General features: G+C 41.7%; 1 protein-coding gene across 2 annotated transcripts; it reads left to right on the forward strand.

Moving 5' to 3' along the window:
* The first annotated feature begins 1942 nt into the window (after positions 1 to 1942).
* On the forward strand, positions 1943 to 12299 carry LOC116325070 (glutamic acid-rich protein-like). 2 transcript variants are annotated; one of them, XM_039606177.1, is made up of 16 exons: positions 1944 to 2086; positions 2872 to 2930; positions 3170 to 3187; positions 3361 to 3393; positions 3539 to 3574; positions 3653 to 3682; positions 3773 to 3802; positions 3941 to 3982; positions 5043 to 5072; positions 5179 to 5220; positions 5314 to 5346; positions 5525 to 5545; positions 7885 to 8664; positions 9016 to 9072; positions 9212 to 9261; positions 11890 to 12299. In XM_039606177.1, exons 1-15 carry the CDS (start codon positions 2076 to 2078, stop codon positions 9220 to 9222), a joined length of 1233 nt encoding a protein of 410 aa, XP_039462111.1. In that variant the 5' UTR covers positions 1944 to 2075; the 3' UTR covers positions 9223 to 9261; positions 11890 to 12299. The 2 variants fall into 2 exon arrangements, with proteins under 2 accessions (XP_039462112.1, XP_039462111.1); XM_039606178.1 differs by lacking the exons at positions 5043 to 5072; positions 5179 to 5220 and having other exon boundaries at positions 1943 to 2086; positions 3941 to 3955.
* The last annotated feature ends 6165 nt before the right edge of the window (positions 12300 to 18464 follow it).

Raw genomic sequence — 18464 nt, forward strand, 5'->3', positions numbered from 1 at the left:
TTTCTTTCTTTCTCTCAGCTTTTCAGCTCTTCAACCACTTCTACACTACAGTCTGTTCTACAAAGTGCACAAGCACACAGGGAAGTTAGGTAAGGGGCCAGTTGTGGTAAGAGATTTGATTGGGCAATCCATTGTCAGTATTAAGAATGAAGCCTGTACCCTGTATAATTATAAGTTAAAAAAGTTAAAAAAAAGTTATATTGACCCATCGGCCCGCAAGTGCAAGCCCACCTGGCAAGTACCAGTCCAGCCCTGTCATGGACTTAGATGTAGAATAATAATACAATAATACACTGTAGAATACAATGTATTATTAATTTGGTCAGATTTCTAGAAATGAGAGCTGCTCCATCCAAGTTGGAATGGTTCTGCTAATAAGACCCAGCTTTCACTAGAAAGTTTCTGTAAAGCTCACGTCATTTTTTTTCAGTCCTGGTGTGCTGACTGTAAACTGGTCTGGAATCTGGTGCAACTAGTTTCCAGAAGTGTGAATGGCTGGCTGCACGAATGAATTCATGACTCATGAGGATAATTTACAGTAAATAAGATTTTTTCACAGAGACCCCGCCCACCACATAGTTACTGCCAGATCTGTAGTCAGTAAATCTGACATCATGTTTGCATAATCAGCACAGCAGGTTTACTATATTTGTTTGCCCACACTGTGAGCGCCAAACCTGCTCTTTGTTTTAACAGAGTCAGCACTCTATCATGCTGCGACAGTGGTCAGAGGTCATGTTAAAGCTTACAAGGAGTGTCTCAAAGTCAAATAAGTTCATTCTTTCACTTCTTTTCAACACTGGAACTCAGAACTCATTGTAACCATTTAAAATTATAAAACAACTTTTGGATAGAGGGAGAGCAGATCATCTAACAATTAAAAGGTTGGTAGTTTGATCTTCAGCTACTCCAATATGAATATTGAAGGGGAACTACTGAACTCTGAGTGTGAGTGTGTGTGAATGTAAAATACCTTGTTTAGACACATACTATACAAGTACCAGTCCAGCCAAAAAAATAGTTCTATACAGATTCATAAAAAATCTAAAAACAAAAGATCAACAATACAGAAGTGAACAGGAAAAGAAGATGCTCTTTGTTTATATGGTCCAACCGGTTCATGTCTGAAGACATCTTCATTCCAGACATTTCATGGTGGAAAAGTTAGACGTGGTTACGATGCTTTGTCTCAGCTTTACGTTTCAAACGTTGGTGCTGTGATAACAATCAGCTCAGAGTAATTTAATGCTGATCACACGAAAGCACGAGGAGCTGAAGGTGAATTTAGAAAACACGAAAAAACATTCTGCAAGGAGAAATGAGTTAAAGTCTTCATTAACTGGAGTTCAGTTTAATGATGAACAAAGTCATGGGAGTCGGGACCTGCTGATGTGAGAGGGCAAGGGTCATTTAAAGCAGCGGTCCCCAACCTTTTTTGCGCCACGGACCGGTTTATGCCCGACAATATTTTCACGGACCGGCAATAAGGTGTCGCGGATAAATACAACAAAATAAAACTAGTGCCGGTACCGAAAAAAAGAAGATTTATTCATAACACACGTGAAAAGACCCAGGAAAACCGAGTTAACGATAAAAACGATAACAAAATAACGCTGAAAACCGATAAAAACCTGAAAACCTTACCATTTCACACCTGAACCTCAACTCTCGCGGCCCGGTACCAAACGACTCACGGACCGGTACCGGTCCGAGGCCCGGGGGTTGGAGACCGCTGATTTAAAGGAAGCAGCAGCTCTGAGACCGCCACTTTGGTTTCATTATAAACAATAAGTGAATGGTGTTCTGTTCTAACCCTGCATCTTTTTGTGTTTCATGCTGATTCACCACAGGGTCTGGAATAATCTGGATTTAATTCTGTGCTCTGAATGTAAACAGGGCACTTTTAAAGAAGCTCAAAGTGAGTCTGTGCAGATGCCCAGGTGATCGGAGGAGGGAGAGGAGGAGGAGGAGGAGGAAGAGGAGGAGTATAAAAAGCTGCTGCTCTCTTTCAGTCGAGTTTAAATACACTGAAGTTTCACCTGATCAGAGCTTCCATCGACCTGCGGATTACCGACATGCTGCAGCGGTGAGTTCATTCTTTAGCTACAAATGAGCCTGTTGGGTCAAGACTGTCTTTAAACTTTGAACCGCTTTAAATGGTTTCACAAAGCTCAAGAGGCATCCCTGGTCTCTGCCTGGAGAAAATCATGAAGCCGATGACTTTCAGAGTTTTTCAAGAGGTCCTTTTCAACCTTTGATCTGTTTCATGTTGTACAGTAACACACAGAGGTGAAATAATTTCAAAGTAAACTACAGCGTGAAGTCTGGCTCTGTGTGGTGCTGCTGTCTGAGTTCAGGCCGTGTTCGGGTTGTTTGCTGGCTGAATAAATCCTGTTTCCTCTCACTGACAGTCAGCACTGATCCTTAAAGCTTCTCCGCGCTGGCTTGCTATATGTTGGTAAAGAATAGACGCTTTGTGTGTTTCTGAGGAGGAGACACAAAGGAGCCCAGTCATTTAACCTGAGATTGATCACCTCGCATTCATCACTTCATGTTCTTTAGTTTCTTTCCTGCAGTTGTGTTGAGAGGGAAGTCCTAAAATCATTGCTTTTGATTAGGTTTCCTGATAAATCTGTCCCTGTTCTTATGTTCAGATTTACACTTAGCTTTAAATTTCCATTTAGACTATTAGCAAAAACATCGAAAACATGTCAAAACCACAGCAACTGATTCGTCGAAAAGCTTTTGTTCTTCATGTTTTTACCAAGATAGACAAATTATGCAAACAGGCTGCAGTCAAATCACGTGATCACTTTGCATTGAAAATTGTGTGTGTGTGTGTGTGTGTGTGTGTGTGTGTGTGTGTTGCAGGTCAACTGTGTTGCTGCTCTTTGTGCTTGTTGCTGTTTCACTTGCAGCTCCAGTCCAGAGTAAGCCATGACATCATTATCATTATTCAATCAGGTTTATCAGTCTGTATTTTTATATGAACCTATAATTATTTAACAATTCAAGTGTTTTTACAGATTTATTTTACAGATTGTATTAACTGCAGTGACCTAATTAAGGGTCATTGGTATTAAAAGCTTGTAATCATCAGTTATGATGATATGATATGAAACATGAGGTCAATGTGTCTGATGTCATCTTTCATTTCTTTTTCTTCCAGAGAGAAACTCAGAAGATGGTAAATATAAGGTCACTTGCATCAGTTAAAGATTTGATCTTTGATCCTGCCGTTTCAAAAACAATTCCATTCAGAGTGCTCAATCAGGGTGCAGCACTGCTGTACAGAGCAGTGAGCACCCCCTACAGACCTCAGATGTCATTATATGAAAGTGTGTTTTTTTTCTGTTCCAGAGAGAATTGTGCATCTGTTGAAGCACCTGAATGGTAGTGCGCACACACACACACAGACACACACACACACAGACACACACACACACAGACACACACACACACACACACACACACACACACACACACACACACACACACACACACACACTATTGTTTATTCTGTTGCTTTTGTTTTTAGGTGGCAGGACAAGTGAACCTGTGACAACAGAGCCAGGTAACAATGCAACACACACTTCACAATTTTTACTAGTCACACACACACCAACACATAATTCTTTTTTTGTTTCCACAGATGTTCATGAAAGTGAAGAACAAACTGAAGGTAACTTTTCTACTGATCTTTCTGCTTACCTGTCTCCTTACCCATCTGTGTGCTCACCTGTCTCTCTCTCTCTCTCTCTCTGTGCTTCAGCTCCTTCAGTCGATGCCACTGAGTCACCAGGTCAGTGGAGCCTGGAGTGTAATTTTTTTTTTAATTTTTAATTTAAAATAAATCTAATGCAGATTACAGCTGTGATTCAGTTCATCGTTGCATCGCTTAATCCAAACTCTACCATGTTTTTTCTGTAAACTGATTCAGACGTCAGCGATGAAGGTGATGCCATGACTGACAGCGATGAAGGTGAGATGAAGGTTTTAGGAGCTGGTCTACTGTTTTATGTCCAGACACAGAAGGAGGAATGAGCATCTGCACATCTGGTCAGACACAAACGCAGCTGACTGATCCTCTGGCTCAGCGCAGAGCTATGACAGAGTCTAGCTTTATATGCCCAATCCAGGACATCACAGCAGGGTATAAGATACCAGCAGGCAGGGCATAAATAGAGCACCATAACGAAGTAGCTGACATAGTATACAGAAACATCTGTGCTGAGTATGGCTTCGAAGTCCCGAGGTCAAAATGCAACACCGGGGTGGGTCTTCCAGGTACAGACAGACAAACTGGTGATAACTAACCAACCATAGTAACAGTGTTCTCCACTGTTACTATGGAAAATGAAGAGGAAAAAGAGGAAATGCAGAGGAAAATGGCAGTAATCAGATGTAGCTATATGAAATAAAAGCAACATCAGGAAGAAGGAACACAAAAAGTTGGGCTGAACTCGAGAAGATGTGAAGGGTGAAGGTAACAGTGGTCTCAGTGGTAATCGGAGCACTCTGTACAGTGACATCCAAGCTAGGCAAGTGGCTCCAGGAGATCCCAGGAACAACATCCGAGATCTCTGTCCAGAAGAGCGCAAACCTAGGAACAGCAACGATACTGTGCAGGACCCTCAAGCTCCCAGGCCTCTGGTAGAGGACCCAAGCTTGAAAGGCTAGACCTCCTGCTGGGACGAAAGGGAATTTCTTTTTTTTTATGTCTAACCTGAGATTGTTTAACTCATTAATTACTGTGTGTGTGTTCACCTATCTGTCTATGGGACTGCTGTAGCAGGAGGTAGAGCAGGTCATCTACTAATGGGAAGGTCAGTGACTTGATCCCTGACTGCTCCAGTCTGTATGCAAATATCCTTGGCCAAGATACTAACCCCAAGTTTCTCTCCATTCGCACCATGAATGTGTGTGAATGTTCGATACAAAGCACGTAAGCATAAGCATGTTTATGTGAAGTGAAGAGTAGAAAGGCTCTGTATAAGAAGACTATATAAGAATCAGTCCATTTAACATTCTGTGTGTTTCAGCTCCTTCAGTTGATGCCACTGAGCCACCAGGTCAGTGAGTGTAATAAAGCTGATTTTAACTTAAAATCCACTTTGAAGTCTGAATTAATCAAATAATTACCCAGATTTTGTTCTCACTCTGTTTCTTTCATGTAAGGTGGTTCAGATGAAGCTGATGTTACAGCTGACAGCGATGAAGGTAAGCGGAGACAGTCTGTTGTTTCATGCTGAGACACAAATGACAAAAAACACACACAAAGCATCACTCAAGTTTTATTTATATCTTTCTCAGGTGACATTAAAGATTCTCCTGAAGAAACTGAAGGTAATTTTTTCACCTCGCTGTCCAGCTGACTACAACCCAGTAAAACATGGAAATCTCATCATATTTTTTGGTGGGTTTGGCTTAAGCGTGCAGGAAGGAGCTAGTTTTGAAATGTTGCTTAAAATGTTGCTTAAAGAATCTACATTGTATACATCTTTACACGTGTTTATCTCCATAGATGCTGCAGAACAGCCAAAAGGTAAATATTTTCCTGTCTTTAGTTTTCTTAAACGTTCTTAAACTTGATGGACTGAGACTGAGAGCAAGCAAGCTGAGAGATGAAGGTAGAATGAGGAAGTAAAATTTTCTAAAAACATACAAGGAAAAACATTTTTACCTTTGTTTCAGATCCTTCAGAGGAGACTGAAACACAAGGTTAGGGCGTGGTTTTGTTTTTAAAAATCGCACACTGGAGGAAAAATGAGGAACAAATAGAAAATCTATGTGATAGACACTAAAGTGTTAAAAGGATGATAACAGTCAGCAGTAAAGACTGTTCCTCCTAAAAGCAGGAAATGCTTCACACATCTCTGTTTAACCTCCTTTAACTCTTTGTGTTGTTTAATTTCAAACTGTTCTGGCGTAACTACTGTATTATAATTGTATATGCTACTATTTTTGACTTGTGTAAGATATTTTAACAGAAAAGTAGTCTATAATCATAAGAAACGCTACACCAAACTACTCCTCTCTTCATTAATTTTGCTGTGAAAGCACTTAGACATAGAAACGAAAGTTTGTAAGAATGGATGTGAATGGGTGAATGAGGTGTGTTGACATTGTTGGGAAGGTTACTTTTAAAATGTATTCCACTACAGATTACAGGATACATGGCCCAAAATGTAGTTTGTAACATATTCCATTAAGATACTCAATGTGAGTAAAGTATTCTCAACATTTTGGATTACTTGATATATTGTCATGCTTTTTACAACTACATGAATGCACTATTGCTGTGTGATTTATTACTATTACTAAAGGCTACTTGCCATCCAGCTAACATTGTTGCCATTAGCTGAGGTTAATTCATAGACTGCAGACTGTTAGACTTGATGGATAGCATTAACAGCCTGGTAGCTGCAAGTAATGTGCAGTTCTGAAAGCAATATCAACTAGATTTTTAAATCCTAATATAAAATGAGTAACAGTAGGGTGGACATTAGGTAAGGCTGCACTTTTTGCAGCGATCTCGTATAGAAAAAAAATATTTCTGTATCAGTAATATGTTTTCTTTCTGTCTGCTTTCAGTACTGCACATGAGTATTTACAGCTAGCAGGTTGTAATGCAGCCTTCAGTAATAGTAATAAATCACACAGCAATAGCACATCAAAGATACTGAAGTGGCACATAACCTGGATAGCTGCCACAACTGCAAGGTAGTTGCAGTAGGCTAACATTAGTTTTTTTTAAAAAAACTAACTCCCAGACGTTTCTTTAGGGTGGAGTCTTTTGACGCTGAGAGCGGCTTGGTTGCTGGCAAACAGAGTTTGCATTGAACGCTCAGATTTCGCCCATCCCTTTCTTCTTTAAATGTGAAGTGGTGTCGGAATTTCCACGTAAGAAATGCATTCCTGCCCATGCACTGCTGGCTCCAGGTCCACTGTGCAATTGACGCCACCAACATTAACAGGACGCTTACATTAAAGCCTTTTATTGTGTGGAATTACCAAAATTAGAGAGGGGATAGCCTAACATATGAAACAGGTAATGACCGCCGTGTAATCCATTTATTTCAACAAAGTAACTGTGTTCAAATTTCACCTATTTAAGCAGTAACTGTAATGGAAAACAGTTACTCATATTTTGTATTTTAAAAACGTAAACCTGGTACCTGGATTCCGTTACTCCCCAACAATATGTGTTGACTAAAGCACTTTGAGTGTTCTAGTAAAGTGCTGTATAAGAACCGCACTTTTTACCATTTAACAAACTTGTGGATGAGTAATGCATATGTAACTGCTGGAAAGTTGTTAACAAGTAAAATTCTGAAGGGGTCCTGGTCTTTGCCGACTATGTCATAGATATCTAAGCCACAGAAATGTGCAAGTCAAGGTTCACTTTATTTCTAAGCCAAATGGCAGTCTTGTCAATTTTAGAAAGTCAGCAATAAAAAGATCAGCTAATTTATTAATATGATGATTATTAATATGAGTATATCTGAGCAATTAACAACTCAGAGCTGGCACACATTACCTGGTGGGATGATCATCTGTTGAGCTGAGTTGGTGTTGACACACATTAAAGAGTGAGAATCAGTGACCTCAGTAAAGAGAAAGGTCTGTCAATCATTAAGAAATGAGCGAGTGTAGCGTGATACAAAAGCAGTTCAGCATGTGTCCTCCTTCCAACTTTGGGTGACGTCCTCAGGAAGTTTGTTAAACGACACACACACACAACGAGTGTTACAGCTCTTATTGAAGCAGAATCCATGATTCATAACAAAGTTGTTTTTACTTTCAGTGTACAAGCACAGTTGTAGGACAGTGAGCTGATTCCTCATGGTTATCACGGACATAATGATTATCTGCAATCCACAGAGACTGAAGAGTCTGCGCCCGAAAACAGCACCGACACCAGCACCGACACCAGCACAGAGTCTGAGCCAGCACCGAATGGTGACAAAGATGATAATGAGGAGGCATTGAGTGATGAAGAGCAGGAAGTGAAGGAGAAGGGAGATGAAATGAGTGAAAAAGATATCAGTAAGGAGGAGGAGGGGGAGGTGGTGCCTATCATAGAAGAGGAGAGCAAAGAGGAAAGTGTAACTCCAGCTGAAGAAGACAGCAAGATGAACGACAGTGAGACTGAAGACATGGTGGAGGTAGAGGAGAAGGAGAAAGAGGCTGAGGAGGAAGAGACAGAAGAGGAAAATGAGGAGGAGTTCAAAGAAGTGGAGGAGGAGAAGGAGGAAAAAGAGAACGATAATCAGGATGAACTAGGGGAGGATAACCAGGATGAGCTAGAGGTGGAGAAAGAGGAGGAGGATGAGCTAGAGGAGGATAAGGAGGAGGAAGAGCCAGAGGAGGAGGAGCTAGAGAAGGAAAATGAAGAGAAAGAGGAGGAGCTAGATGGGGATAAAGAGGAGGAAGAGGCAGAAGAGGAGAAGAAGGAAGAGTTAGAGAAGGAAAATGAAGAGAAAGAGGAAGATATGGATGAGAAGGAGGAGCAGCAGGAGGAACTGGAGGAAGAAAATGAGGAGGCGCAAGAGATAAAGGAGGAGGAAGAGGAGGAGGAGGAGGATGATTTCCAGGATGATTCTGAAAATACAGATACTGAAGAACCTGATGAAATTGATGATGGTCTGGACTCCACTGAAGGTAAAAAATGGTGAACTGGTGTTGTTTATCTCACAGATTCATGTGGTCCCAAACAGCAATCGGAAAATCCAGAATGAAAAATCAGAGGCTGACATGGAAAACACTCGTGAAGAGTTCAAAGACTTAAAACTTAAAAAAACTTAAAGAATTCAAAGTCATTAATACACAAAGATTTAAGATGCTAATGACTGAAAACATTCACACAGATATCAGATGAGTTTCATTTGAAAATCTCAACTGGGATTAGAGGAAGCAGACAATAAGGCTAAGAGTTCAGATGAAGGGAGCCACAGCAAAACCAGACTTTGCGTCACTGCAGCTTCAGGTTCTTAATTCTTATGCTTGTTACAGCAACACCTGCTGGCGAACTGGACCAGTCAGATGACGCCACCCCCGCCACCACACAGGGTAAATTTCATATCACATCCGCAGCCAAACACATTTCAGACCGAATCAAATCTACTTCTTCTCTGAGCAGCACAAAGTGGAAACATGTAGTGTTTTACAGCTTGTTGAAGTAAAAATGAAAATCTGTGTTTTCTTGTAGCTACCAGTTAGATTCTTCGCCTCTGAGCTGTGGGAGCTCAGCAACTGCAGGTACCATACCACATTGTTTTTCCTGATGGTGACTAACCTCTTAACCATAATCACAGATTACAGGAAAACACAGTCTTAGTTTTCATGGGACCTATTTAAGTTCTCCAAAGCCCAAAGTATCCTTTTTCTATAAAATTTAGGAGTAGATCCTGAAAATGTTCACGCTAAAGGAACCATCGATTAACAAACCAGATGGTGACATATCTTGAGAGAAATAAGTGCATTTTCAACAATAATGTGTCATTTTTTTCATGTAGTCAATCTAAAGTTATTAAATGCTTATTAGAATCTAAGTGTAGGAAAAAGGAACAGTAATTCTTATGCTAACCAATCAAATTTAACTTTCTTTGACTCCAAAAATAATGTGTACAGATTAGAAAAAACTTTACTTTTCTACTGAGTAAAGACCTCTGTCTCTTTTTTCCACCAATTCAAGGAGCATTTTTAGATCACAGTGTTGTGCATTTTGTTTTCATGAAAGTGGGACTGTTTGCAGCTTCTACAGATGTGATGTTTGCTTTGAGAGTGTTGATGGAGAGAACTATAGAGGAGGTTGGGGTTCGCTGTGTCTTTGTGGATCACCAGCTGCTGAGAGAGTAGCTGTGGTACTAAGATAAGATAAGATAAGATAAGATAAGATAAGATAAGATATACCTTTATTAGTCCCACAAGGGGAAATTTCATGTTAAGGCTGCCGACCTATTGCACGCAATGGCGGCGCCATCTTACCCTCCGACCATACATACATTACACAAAAACATCACATGGGGAAGACAGGTCAGAGAGGTATAACAATGGAAAATGCACCACATGAGGAAAGATAAGGAGAAAAAAATAACTCCCCACAGACTGAGCTCCAACAGGGAGATCAGTTTGAGAACAGAAAAAAAACACCTCTGCACATAGCACATGAAAAAACTCTTAATACACCAAAGAAACACATGACAAGCAACAGGGATGGGTAAAGGGTGAGAGACAGCCGATGTAGACAGTGCATCCGGGCCTGCAGCATAAGCGCTGGTCTCCTTGATCCACCATCAGCATCGGAGGGGAATAAGCGTCGAAGGCGTTTGGAGGGGGAGGGGGGATGAGTGTACATCTGCATGTGTATATATGTCTGTGTGTGTGTGTATGTGTCCAGAGTTCAGCTGAGACAGTGTCCTTCGGCCTGCCAGGCTAAGTAAACAGTCTTCCAGCCAACCCAGGTGGCCTTGCATAAAATGGGAAGAACAGTCTAAACACAGTCGTTATCAGGGTGTTGTTGTTCAGCTCCAGCCTTGAGACCGCAGCTGGCGCCGAAAGGGTATCCGCATGAAGTGATGGTGGTTTTTACTTTAGTGCGAACAACTCATATGAATTTCAAAGTTGCTCTAACAGTCCAACACTGGTCTCTCAATCTCCCGTTGGAGAGCCGTGAGCTTCTCCATGATGTTATCAAACTTGCACTCCATTCTTGTGCTCAAAGAGCCCATTCTGAGAACTCACGACCACAGTGAGCTTCTCCAAGATGTAATCCAGTTTGCACTCAGAGATCTTATTCTGAGTATTCACGGCAGCCGTAAGCTTCTCCAAGATCTTATCCATGCTGCACTCAATGAGCCCATTTTGAGAAACTCACGCCTCGTCCCATCATTTCAGTCCCAGCGGGCAGCCTTGTGGGGGTTTGAACAGCCGGTTCCGCTTTCTTAATTCTTCGATAAGCCAGGGCCAAGCCAGCTCCGATCAGCAAGAACCCTGTTATCATGGTTCCGAATAGGTAGATATCTTCAGCACTCAGGCTCAGCCGAGCCCAGACTTCTCGTTGAGAAAAGGGTGTCAATTGCATTTAGGGACCAGTTGATCAAATCCATAATTCCTCTTTTAGGTTTTAGAAAACAGACTGTGAGAGAGTGTTCCAGGGAAAAGTAATACAAAAAACATGAGACTAGACAAGGACATAAGAGGCTAAGCAGGGAAGCTAAGGGAGAGGAGGAGGAGGAGGAGGAGGAGGAGGAGGAGGAGGAGGAGGAGGAGGAGGAGGAGGAGGAGGAGGGGAGGAGAAAAATGCGACAGCCTTCGTCAAGAGCAAGAGAGCATGAAGAAATATGTGTAGGTGGTGGTGCAGGACATTTATGAGGACAGAGAATGACAGGTGAATATCTGGGCTTAATGATCCAAAGAGAGGTGAAGAAGAGAGTGCAGGTATGGTGGAGACAAGCATCAGGGGTGATTTGTGACAGAGCATACCAGCAGCAATGAAAGGGAAGGTTTAGAAGATAGTAGTGAGACGTGCTGTGATAGATGGTTTGGAGTTAAAGATATTAAGATGAGCACGATGGACTTGAAATCAGTGAGAGAGTGGCTATATCGGATAAAGGATGATGAAGATGGAGCTACAGAAGGAAAAGAGGAAGACCTCAGAGGAGGTTCGTGGGTTTGGTAAATTGGGAGGGCTGATGTGACAGAGGAGGATACAGGGATAGGAGGAGAATGAGCAGCTGATAAAGAAGGAAAAAGGGAGTGGAGTGGCTGCAGGCCATAAATAATAATTGTTATTGTGGAGAGTCCATCTCAGATAGACTTGAATCAGTCACTGAGCAGTGAAGCAGTATGAAGTGAACCAAGGTTTTCTGTGCTGTTTCCTGACAGAGCCAAGCCCACAGCCTCCACAGTGGAATCCAGCTGCCATGACTACAAGAAGCTAAACTGCATGAATTTCAACATTCAGCCAACTGTTTCCTCTCCCCGTTTTCTAGCAGTGTCTGTTTTAACTTCTGGCTTCTTTGGTTTTCTCAGATAAAAAAAGAAAAGAAATGTTTTTCACCTGCTGACTGTCTGCCTTTCTGCCATGTGTCCTTTAACCTGTCTCTCTTTCCGGCTTCTTGTCTGCAGAAATATTAAATCAGCTGCTGAGCTCAGATCTGTTTTGTGTGCCTGATTTCACACATTAACATGTACATAAGTCCCTCCTTAGTTTACAGAGAATGTTTTTAAGGACGTGAGAAACCAGTCAGTGGTGTATACAGAGGAACTGCTAATAAAGTTTGAATTGTCGAAACCTCATCGACTCTTTCTTCCAAAAGTCAGCATGCTTCTCTGAACCAGTAATGACTTGATTTCAGTCACACATTTTTATCATAAAATGTGATGTTATTGTTCAGAAACTGTAGCAGAACTGAGATCAGGAAGGACCAACAAGTGTATGCTTTATTCATTATTTAGAAAAATAGCTCATGACTGGTGGCTCATGTGGTAGAGCAGGGTGTCCACCAGTCAGAAGGTTGGAGGATTGATCCCTGTCTCCTCTAGTCATAAGCCATGGGAACCATCAGTAAGGTCTTAGCTTAACTGTTGTTGAATCTTCTACACAGAAACAGTTTGAAGTCACCTTTACTGACTTATAAGGAATTTCCTGTGGCTGGGAATGAGCAGTCAGACAGGATTCCTGATGTTCATCATTTCCAGTTAGCTGCATGGCCACATTCCTCAGGCTGTTCTCTGCAGCACCTCAACACTGTTCACACCCTCTACTATACCTTTATATGTTGCTGTTATAGCCCTAAAGTATAATGACTGGTGATTTGTGGCACAAAGCCGTATAAGTAAATAAAGCAGACTAAGCACGCTCAGTGCTGCTGAGGTGATTGCTGCACATTAGAACTGTGAGATTTTAAAATGTATTCATAGAAACAATAAAGCTTCCTGTGCCACAGCCTAACCCATAGCCTGCTCCTAAAAGTTTCAATTCTTTTTCTCTCAGCTGCAGACTCGCTGCTGTTTATTGTTTGAGAATAAAAATTAAATCTTAAAATAGAATTCAAACTTAGTACAGATTTGATATGAGGTCAGCAGGTGCAGTGTAGATGTCCTATTTTAGTATCAGCTGTTAATGCGTATTTCTATAAGCATTAACAGCTGATACTAAAACAGGACATATAAAACTGTTGTAAAATTGTTTGCTGCCAGTAGAAAAAAAAATCAAAGAACAAATTTGTATTGATCTCTAATTTGATAGCATAAGTTACCATGGCGATACACCCAGGTAAGAATGGACCACCTTCACAGCACAGAGAATCCAGGGTTAAACCTGAAGTTAGCTGGATAAGATGGAGCCCTTCTTTGTAGTGCAAGCCTCTGACGGTGCCAGCCCCATCCCTTCTTGTAAACATAAAGGTTAAACCCTGGGTTCACTTAATGAGTTGATAACCAGCTTCATGTGACCGTTCATCTCAATCGCTGATGTTAGGCTAAATCTAGAAAACAGAAAGAGACTTTGGCTATGTGGGACCTCGTAGTATGGGAGCTTGCTCACTTCCATCTGTTTCACCTTGTATCATAATAATAATGGATTGGATTTATATAGCGCTTTTCATATAGCGCTTGTCTGTCTCACCTGAGACAGACAAAACATAGCTCTGTAGTCTCTGTTTATTTATTTCCTATTTGCAGCAGTGAGGCCTGTGGATACTGACATTTTAAGATAGCCAGGGCAGGTGTGTGCGAGGTGGAAAAGTCAGGTTTCCTAGGGCCACGGTTACTGGTGTGGAACACTGATTCCTGAGATGAAGTTTCTTTGTGATGATGAATGAAAGGTGACCTGCAGGTCCTAAGAGGAGTCACACATACCAAAGAAGAAGAGAGAGGTAGGGGGGCACTTCCTGCCAGATAAAGGGTGTTTGTTTCAACCTGTGATTGGTTAATGGGGTCAGGTCTGAGGCCAACAGCAGGGGGCAATTCAATAGATCCTGTCACGCCTATGTGTGTGTGTGTGTGTGTGTGTGTGTGTGTTTTCAGTGTTCACACTGATGATAAGTATGTGTGATGAAGATCAGTTTGACCTGCATGGTTCAGTGCGTAACAGTGCATCGTTGTTGGTCACAGATGGAAACTTTGGCTGTGAAGTTTCTGCGGTCTCACCGGCTTCCTGTTGCTCGATGGTCCCACAGCTCTTAGTTTCAGTCAGACATCAGGATCAAAGGTGCAGGTGAGCTCCAGTCATTCAGAACCAAGCTGGACCTAGACTATAGCTTAAAGTGCCCCTAATTCCTCTTCTGGACCTGATCCCAGAGTCCAGCCCAGCTCCAGGTTGGTTCTAGTTTCAGGATGTCCTACAGCAGATGGATTCAAACTCTTGTTCTGCCCTGATTCCCACAGACAACAGGAAGCTCACTTCAAAATAAAAGTACAGAAGGTCAGTGGGTTCTGTCACATTGAATCAGACTCAGAAGATAAACTACAGCTTAAGCTCTGTCATGTTGCTGTACCTATGCTATACCTGTTCCGATGTGACATTTAACCCCTGCTTCTGCATCCATCAGACCAAGGAGTCGGCCACTTTGACAGGCTTCACAGTTCAGAATTAAAACAAAGGTGGAGGGAAAGTTTCGTTTCATCTCCGACTATGTGTAACAAGGGTCCTCTCACTTTAAATCAGTTCAGTCAGTTCAGTCCACAACCTTTAAATACCTGCCTGTACACACTAGCTTTTCTTTAACGTCCTCTCAGTGTTGTCCTTTTTCCTTCTTCATTATTTTGCTTTAATTTATTTTTTTTAACTCTATGCATATTTCTGTGGAACACATTGTCACTGTGATTTGGAAATAAACTTCGTGTGTGTGTGTGTGTGTGTGTGTGTGTGTGTGTGTGTGTGTGTGTGTGTGTGTGTGTGTGTGTGTGTGTGAGAGAGAGAGAGACAACGAGAAAACACACAGTAACAGAGCAATTGCATTTCCTGCTTATTTTTGTTGTTGTTGTTTTATCAGAAACTCTCAGGACCACACAATAATTCCTTGTTCCTTAATAACATTATAAGTTATAGTTATAATAAACTCTGTCTCCTAGTTAAAGTTGGGTTTGAAAAATTGATTTCCCTGATTCAAATTGATTTTAGTTTGAATAATGTGATATTGATTCATTAAAGTCTGAATCCATTTTTAAATATAGATATATTTTGCCAGAAACACAGGTTAATCTCAGGTTAAAGCTCACAAAACAACAACCGTCAAACAGCTAAAACAGATAATTCCGTCTTACTTTGGCATTCTTGCTTCCACCATCACACATCCTGCACAGCTCTTTCTGTACTTAACTGTTAAATCTCAGTTTTCTGCATTATTAGCTTGCTTGTTACGCACCAGTCTACCGTTGTGTACAGTACTGTTGGCCTCTGTTTTTTTGTTTGTTTGTTTTTTCAAAAATGATCTGCTGTTCAATACTGAAGAAATTTAAACTTTTGCAAATCATGCAAAATTGCAAAATGCTTACTATGTCTCTAATAAAACCTCTTTAACTTTGCCCAGCTTCATTTCAGCAGCATCAGGTAATGTTCGTATGCTGATTCATAGTTTTCTTCCCTTTTTGTTTTACTTTTAAGATGGTTATAAAAAGCCAGGCCAGGAAAATGTCCTTCATGTTTTTCTGTTTTTTATCCTCAGTTTCACAAAGCCATCTGCTGTGACGCTCACACCTCCTAAGAAGTCTCACAAATGTCAGCTTTGTTTTTATGCATAGATACAAAAATATGTATATGTACTAATAAATTATCCTAATTATAATATTTCTGACTGTCTGAGTCAAAATTGAATTGAATTGAAGTGAACTGATCAAATGAAATTTAGGGATCCATTAGAACCCTAGTCCTAATATGTTCTAATTTGTTCTAGTGTGTTCTAGTGAGTATTGCTTGTGTTGAGCTTGTGTCAGTTTAAAGCTGCTTAATGTCACTGCAGACAGGAGAAAAAGCTTTTAAGAACTTGTGAAGACTTTAATGTTGGTGAATTTCCTAAAACAATAACATGAATATGTATTAATCTGCTCTGAATTAGTTTGGATAAGGCTGCTTTTATTAAATTTAGCTGTACATATTTGGGTGCACAGAGCAGAGGTCAGGGTTCATGTCCCAAATATTGGTGATTTAAATACTGATAAATTTGATTTTATATTAATACTACTATTAATATTAATAGTAGTCACAATAGTAATAATATTATTTTTCATAGAAACCCCTGTCATAGTCCAATGCCTATGCAGGTGTACCCCACCTTTCACCCTATCACAGCTGGGACAGGTACCATCCACCATGACCCTAGAATCCAAAAAATGGATGAACCTTTAAAAACTTTGATACACTGAAGCAAGATATCCCAAAATCGAACATTTAAATAAAAATTTTGCAGAGTATTAAACAACTAGATCCTCTGTGGATCAATTTAACTTTTCCCACTGTTTTATCATAACTATATTTATCTTTATTCCCTGAATTTGGGCTGACAGAGTGTGGACCCAGTCAGAGAAACTGAGGCAAGACCTGATGTGAGAGGACTGCCGGTGACGTCTACCAAATATCTTCATTGTGCAGACCCAGTTGTTCCATGTTTCAGTGGGAAAATGTTAGAAGAGCTGCAGATGTCCTGCTGCTTTTATTCAGAATTGTAGTTTTCAGGCTCGACAAATCACTTGTCCACAAGGTGGGAGCAGTTTACACTGTGACAGCTTTATGTCACTTCAGGATAAGGCAATGTGATGTCTGTTTCCTGCAACATTTTTGGAATGAGCCTTGTTTGTACTGTCTTGCTGTGTTCATGCACACAAAAAATAAATGAATGGAGTCAGTTTCACAGGAGGAGGAGGAGAAGGTCACAGATGTAGTACGAAGGAATGTTGGCAGCTTTTCTCTGCAGCTCTGTTTCGCTTCAATAAAGCCTCCTTTCTATACATCCTCTGAGCCTGAACACAGAAAGAGACTTCAAGCTGTGAAGATGAAAAAACAAACTGCTCTCTTTCTTAATGAAAGTCAATCTCCAGCATTTCAGATAGAAATCCATCCTTTGTCACCGGTTCTGTTCATAATTTTTATGGACAGGATTTCTAGGTGCAGCCAAGTGGTGGAGGGCTTTCGCTTCGGTGGCCTCAGAATCTCATCTCTGCTTTTTGCGGATGATGTGGTTCTGTTGGCTTCATCAGGTGAAGGCCTCCAGCTCGCACTGGAACGGTTCGCAGCCGAGTGTGAAGCAGCGGGATTGAGGATCAGCACCTCCAAATCTGAGGCCATGGTTCTCAGCCGGAAAAGGGTGGAGTGCCCACTCCGGGTCGGGGATGAGTTCCTGCCCCAAGTGGAGGAGTTCAAGTATCTCGGGGTCTTGTTCGCGAGTGATGGGAGAAGGGAGTCGGAGATCGACAGACGGATTGGTGCTGCGGCTGCAGTGATGCGGACGCTGCACCGGTCCGTCGTGGTGAAGAGGGAGCTGAGTGTAAAAGCGAAGCTCTCAATTTACCGGTCGATCTACGTCCCTACCCTCACCTATGGCCACGAGCTGTGGGTAGTGACCGAAAGAACGAGATCGCGGATACAAGCGGCAGAAATGAGCTTCCTCCGAAGGGTGGCTGGCCTCTCCCTTAGAGATAGGGTGAGAAGTTCGGCCATCCGGGAGGGGCTCAGAGTAGAGCCGCTGCTCCTCCACATCGAAAGGAGCCAGTTGAGGTGGTTCGGGCATCTGACAAGGATGCCTCCTGGGCGCCTCCTGGGTGAGGTGTTCGGGCATGTCCCACCGGGAGGAGGCCCAGGGCAGACCCAGGACACGCTGGAGAGATTATATCTCTCGGCTGGCCTGGGAACGCCTTTGGTGTTCCCCGGATAAGCTGGAGGAGGTGGCTGGGGAGAGGAGGTCTGGGCTTCTCTGCTTAGGCTGCTGCCCCCGTGACCCGGCCTCGGATAAAGCGGATGAAGATGGATGGATGGATGGATCCATCCAATTCTTATCTCTCAGCAGGTTATTCACATTATGACTATCAGATCCCATCAGGACCAGTAACATCTTGTAAGTTAGTGACTCAGAGTCCAGTTTGGAAAACATGTTGTTTGAAGTTCTCGGCTCTATACCTCTACAACTGAACAATTGGTCTTCAAAACCTTAAATGTATTTCTTTCTTCTTCTTCTTTTTTTTTTTTTTTTTAAATTGAGACTCATCTCAGTCAAAAAGTAGCAGGAATGGCAGAAGCTTGAAGCTGTTCATGTATGGAAACGAGAAAGAAAATGAAGAGGGGGAAGAGAGAAGATGAAAAGATCAAGAACAGTAACCGGATATAGAGCAGGCATTTTAATTATATCTGTCTCCAATAATCCAAGGATTGCAAAGGTTGTGTAAAGAGTTTCTGCGGCTGTCGTGCATGAGATTCATTAAGGAAGATGGGTAACTCCTGCATCCTCCCTGCAGCAATAGGTTTT

This window comes from Oreochromis aureus, linkage group 22 (genome assembly GCF_013358895.1).
Source record: "Oreochromis aureus strain Israel breed Guangdong linkage group 22, ZZ_aureus, whole genome shotgun sequence".
Taxonomy (NCBI): domain Eukaryota; kingdom Metazoa; phylum Chordata; class Actinopteri; order Cichliformes; family Cichlidae; genus Oreochromis; species Oreochromis aureus.

Bases quoted from the DNA above. Each gene is read 5' to 3' on its own strand.
- LOC116325070 (XM_039606177.1), top strand. The intron at 5,073-5,178 runs GTCAGTGAGTGT...CTTTCATGTAAG, and splicing joins TGATGCCACTGAGCCACCAG to GTGGTTCAGATGAAGCTGAT. The intron at 5,221-5,313 runs GTAAGCGGAGAC...TATCTTTCTCAG, and splicing joins TACAGCTGACAGCGATGAAG to GTGACATTAAAGATTCTCCT.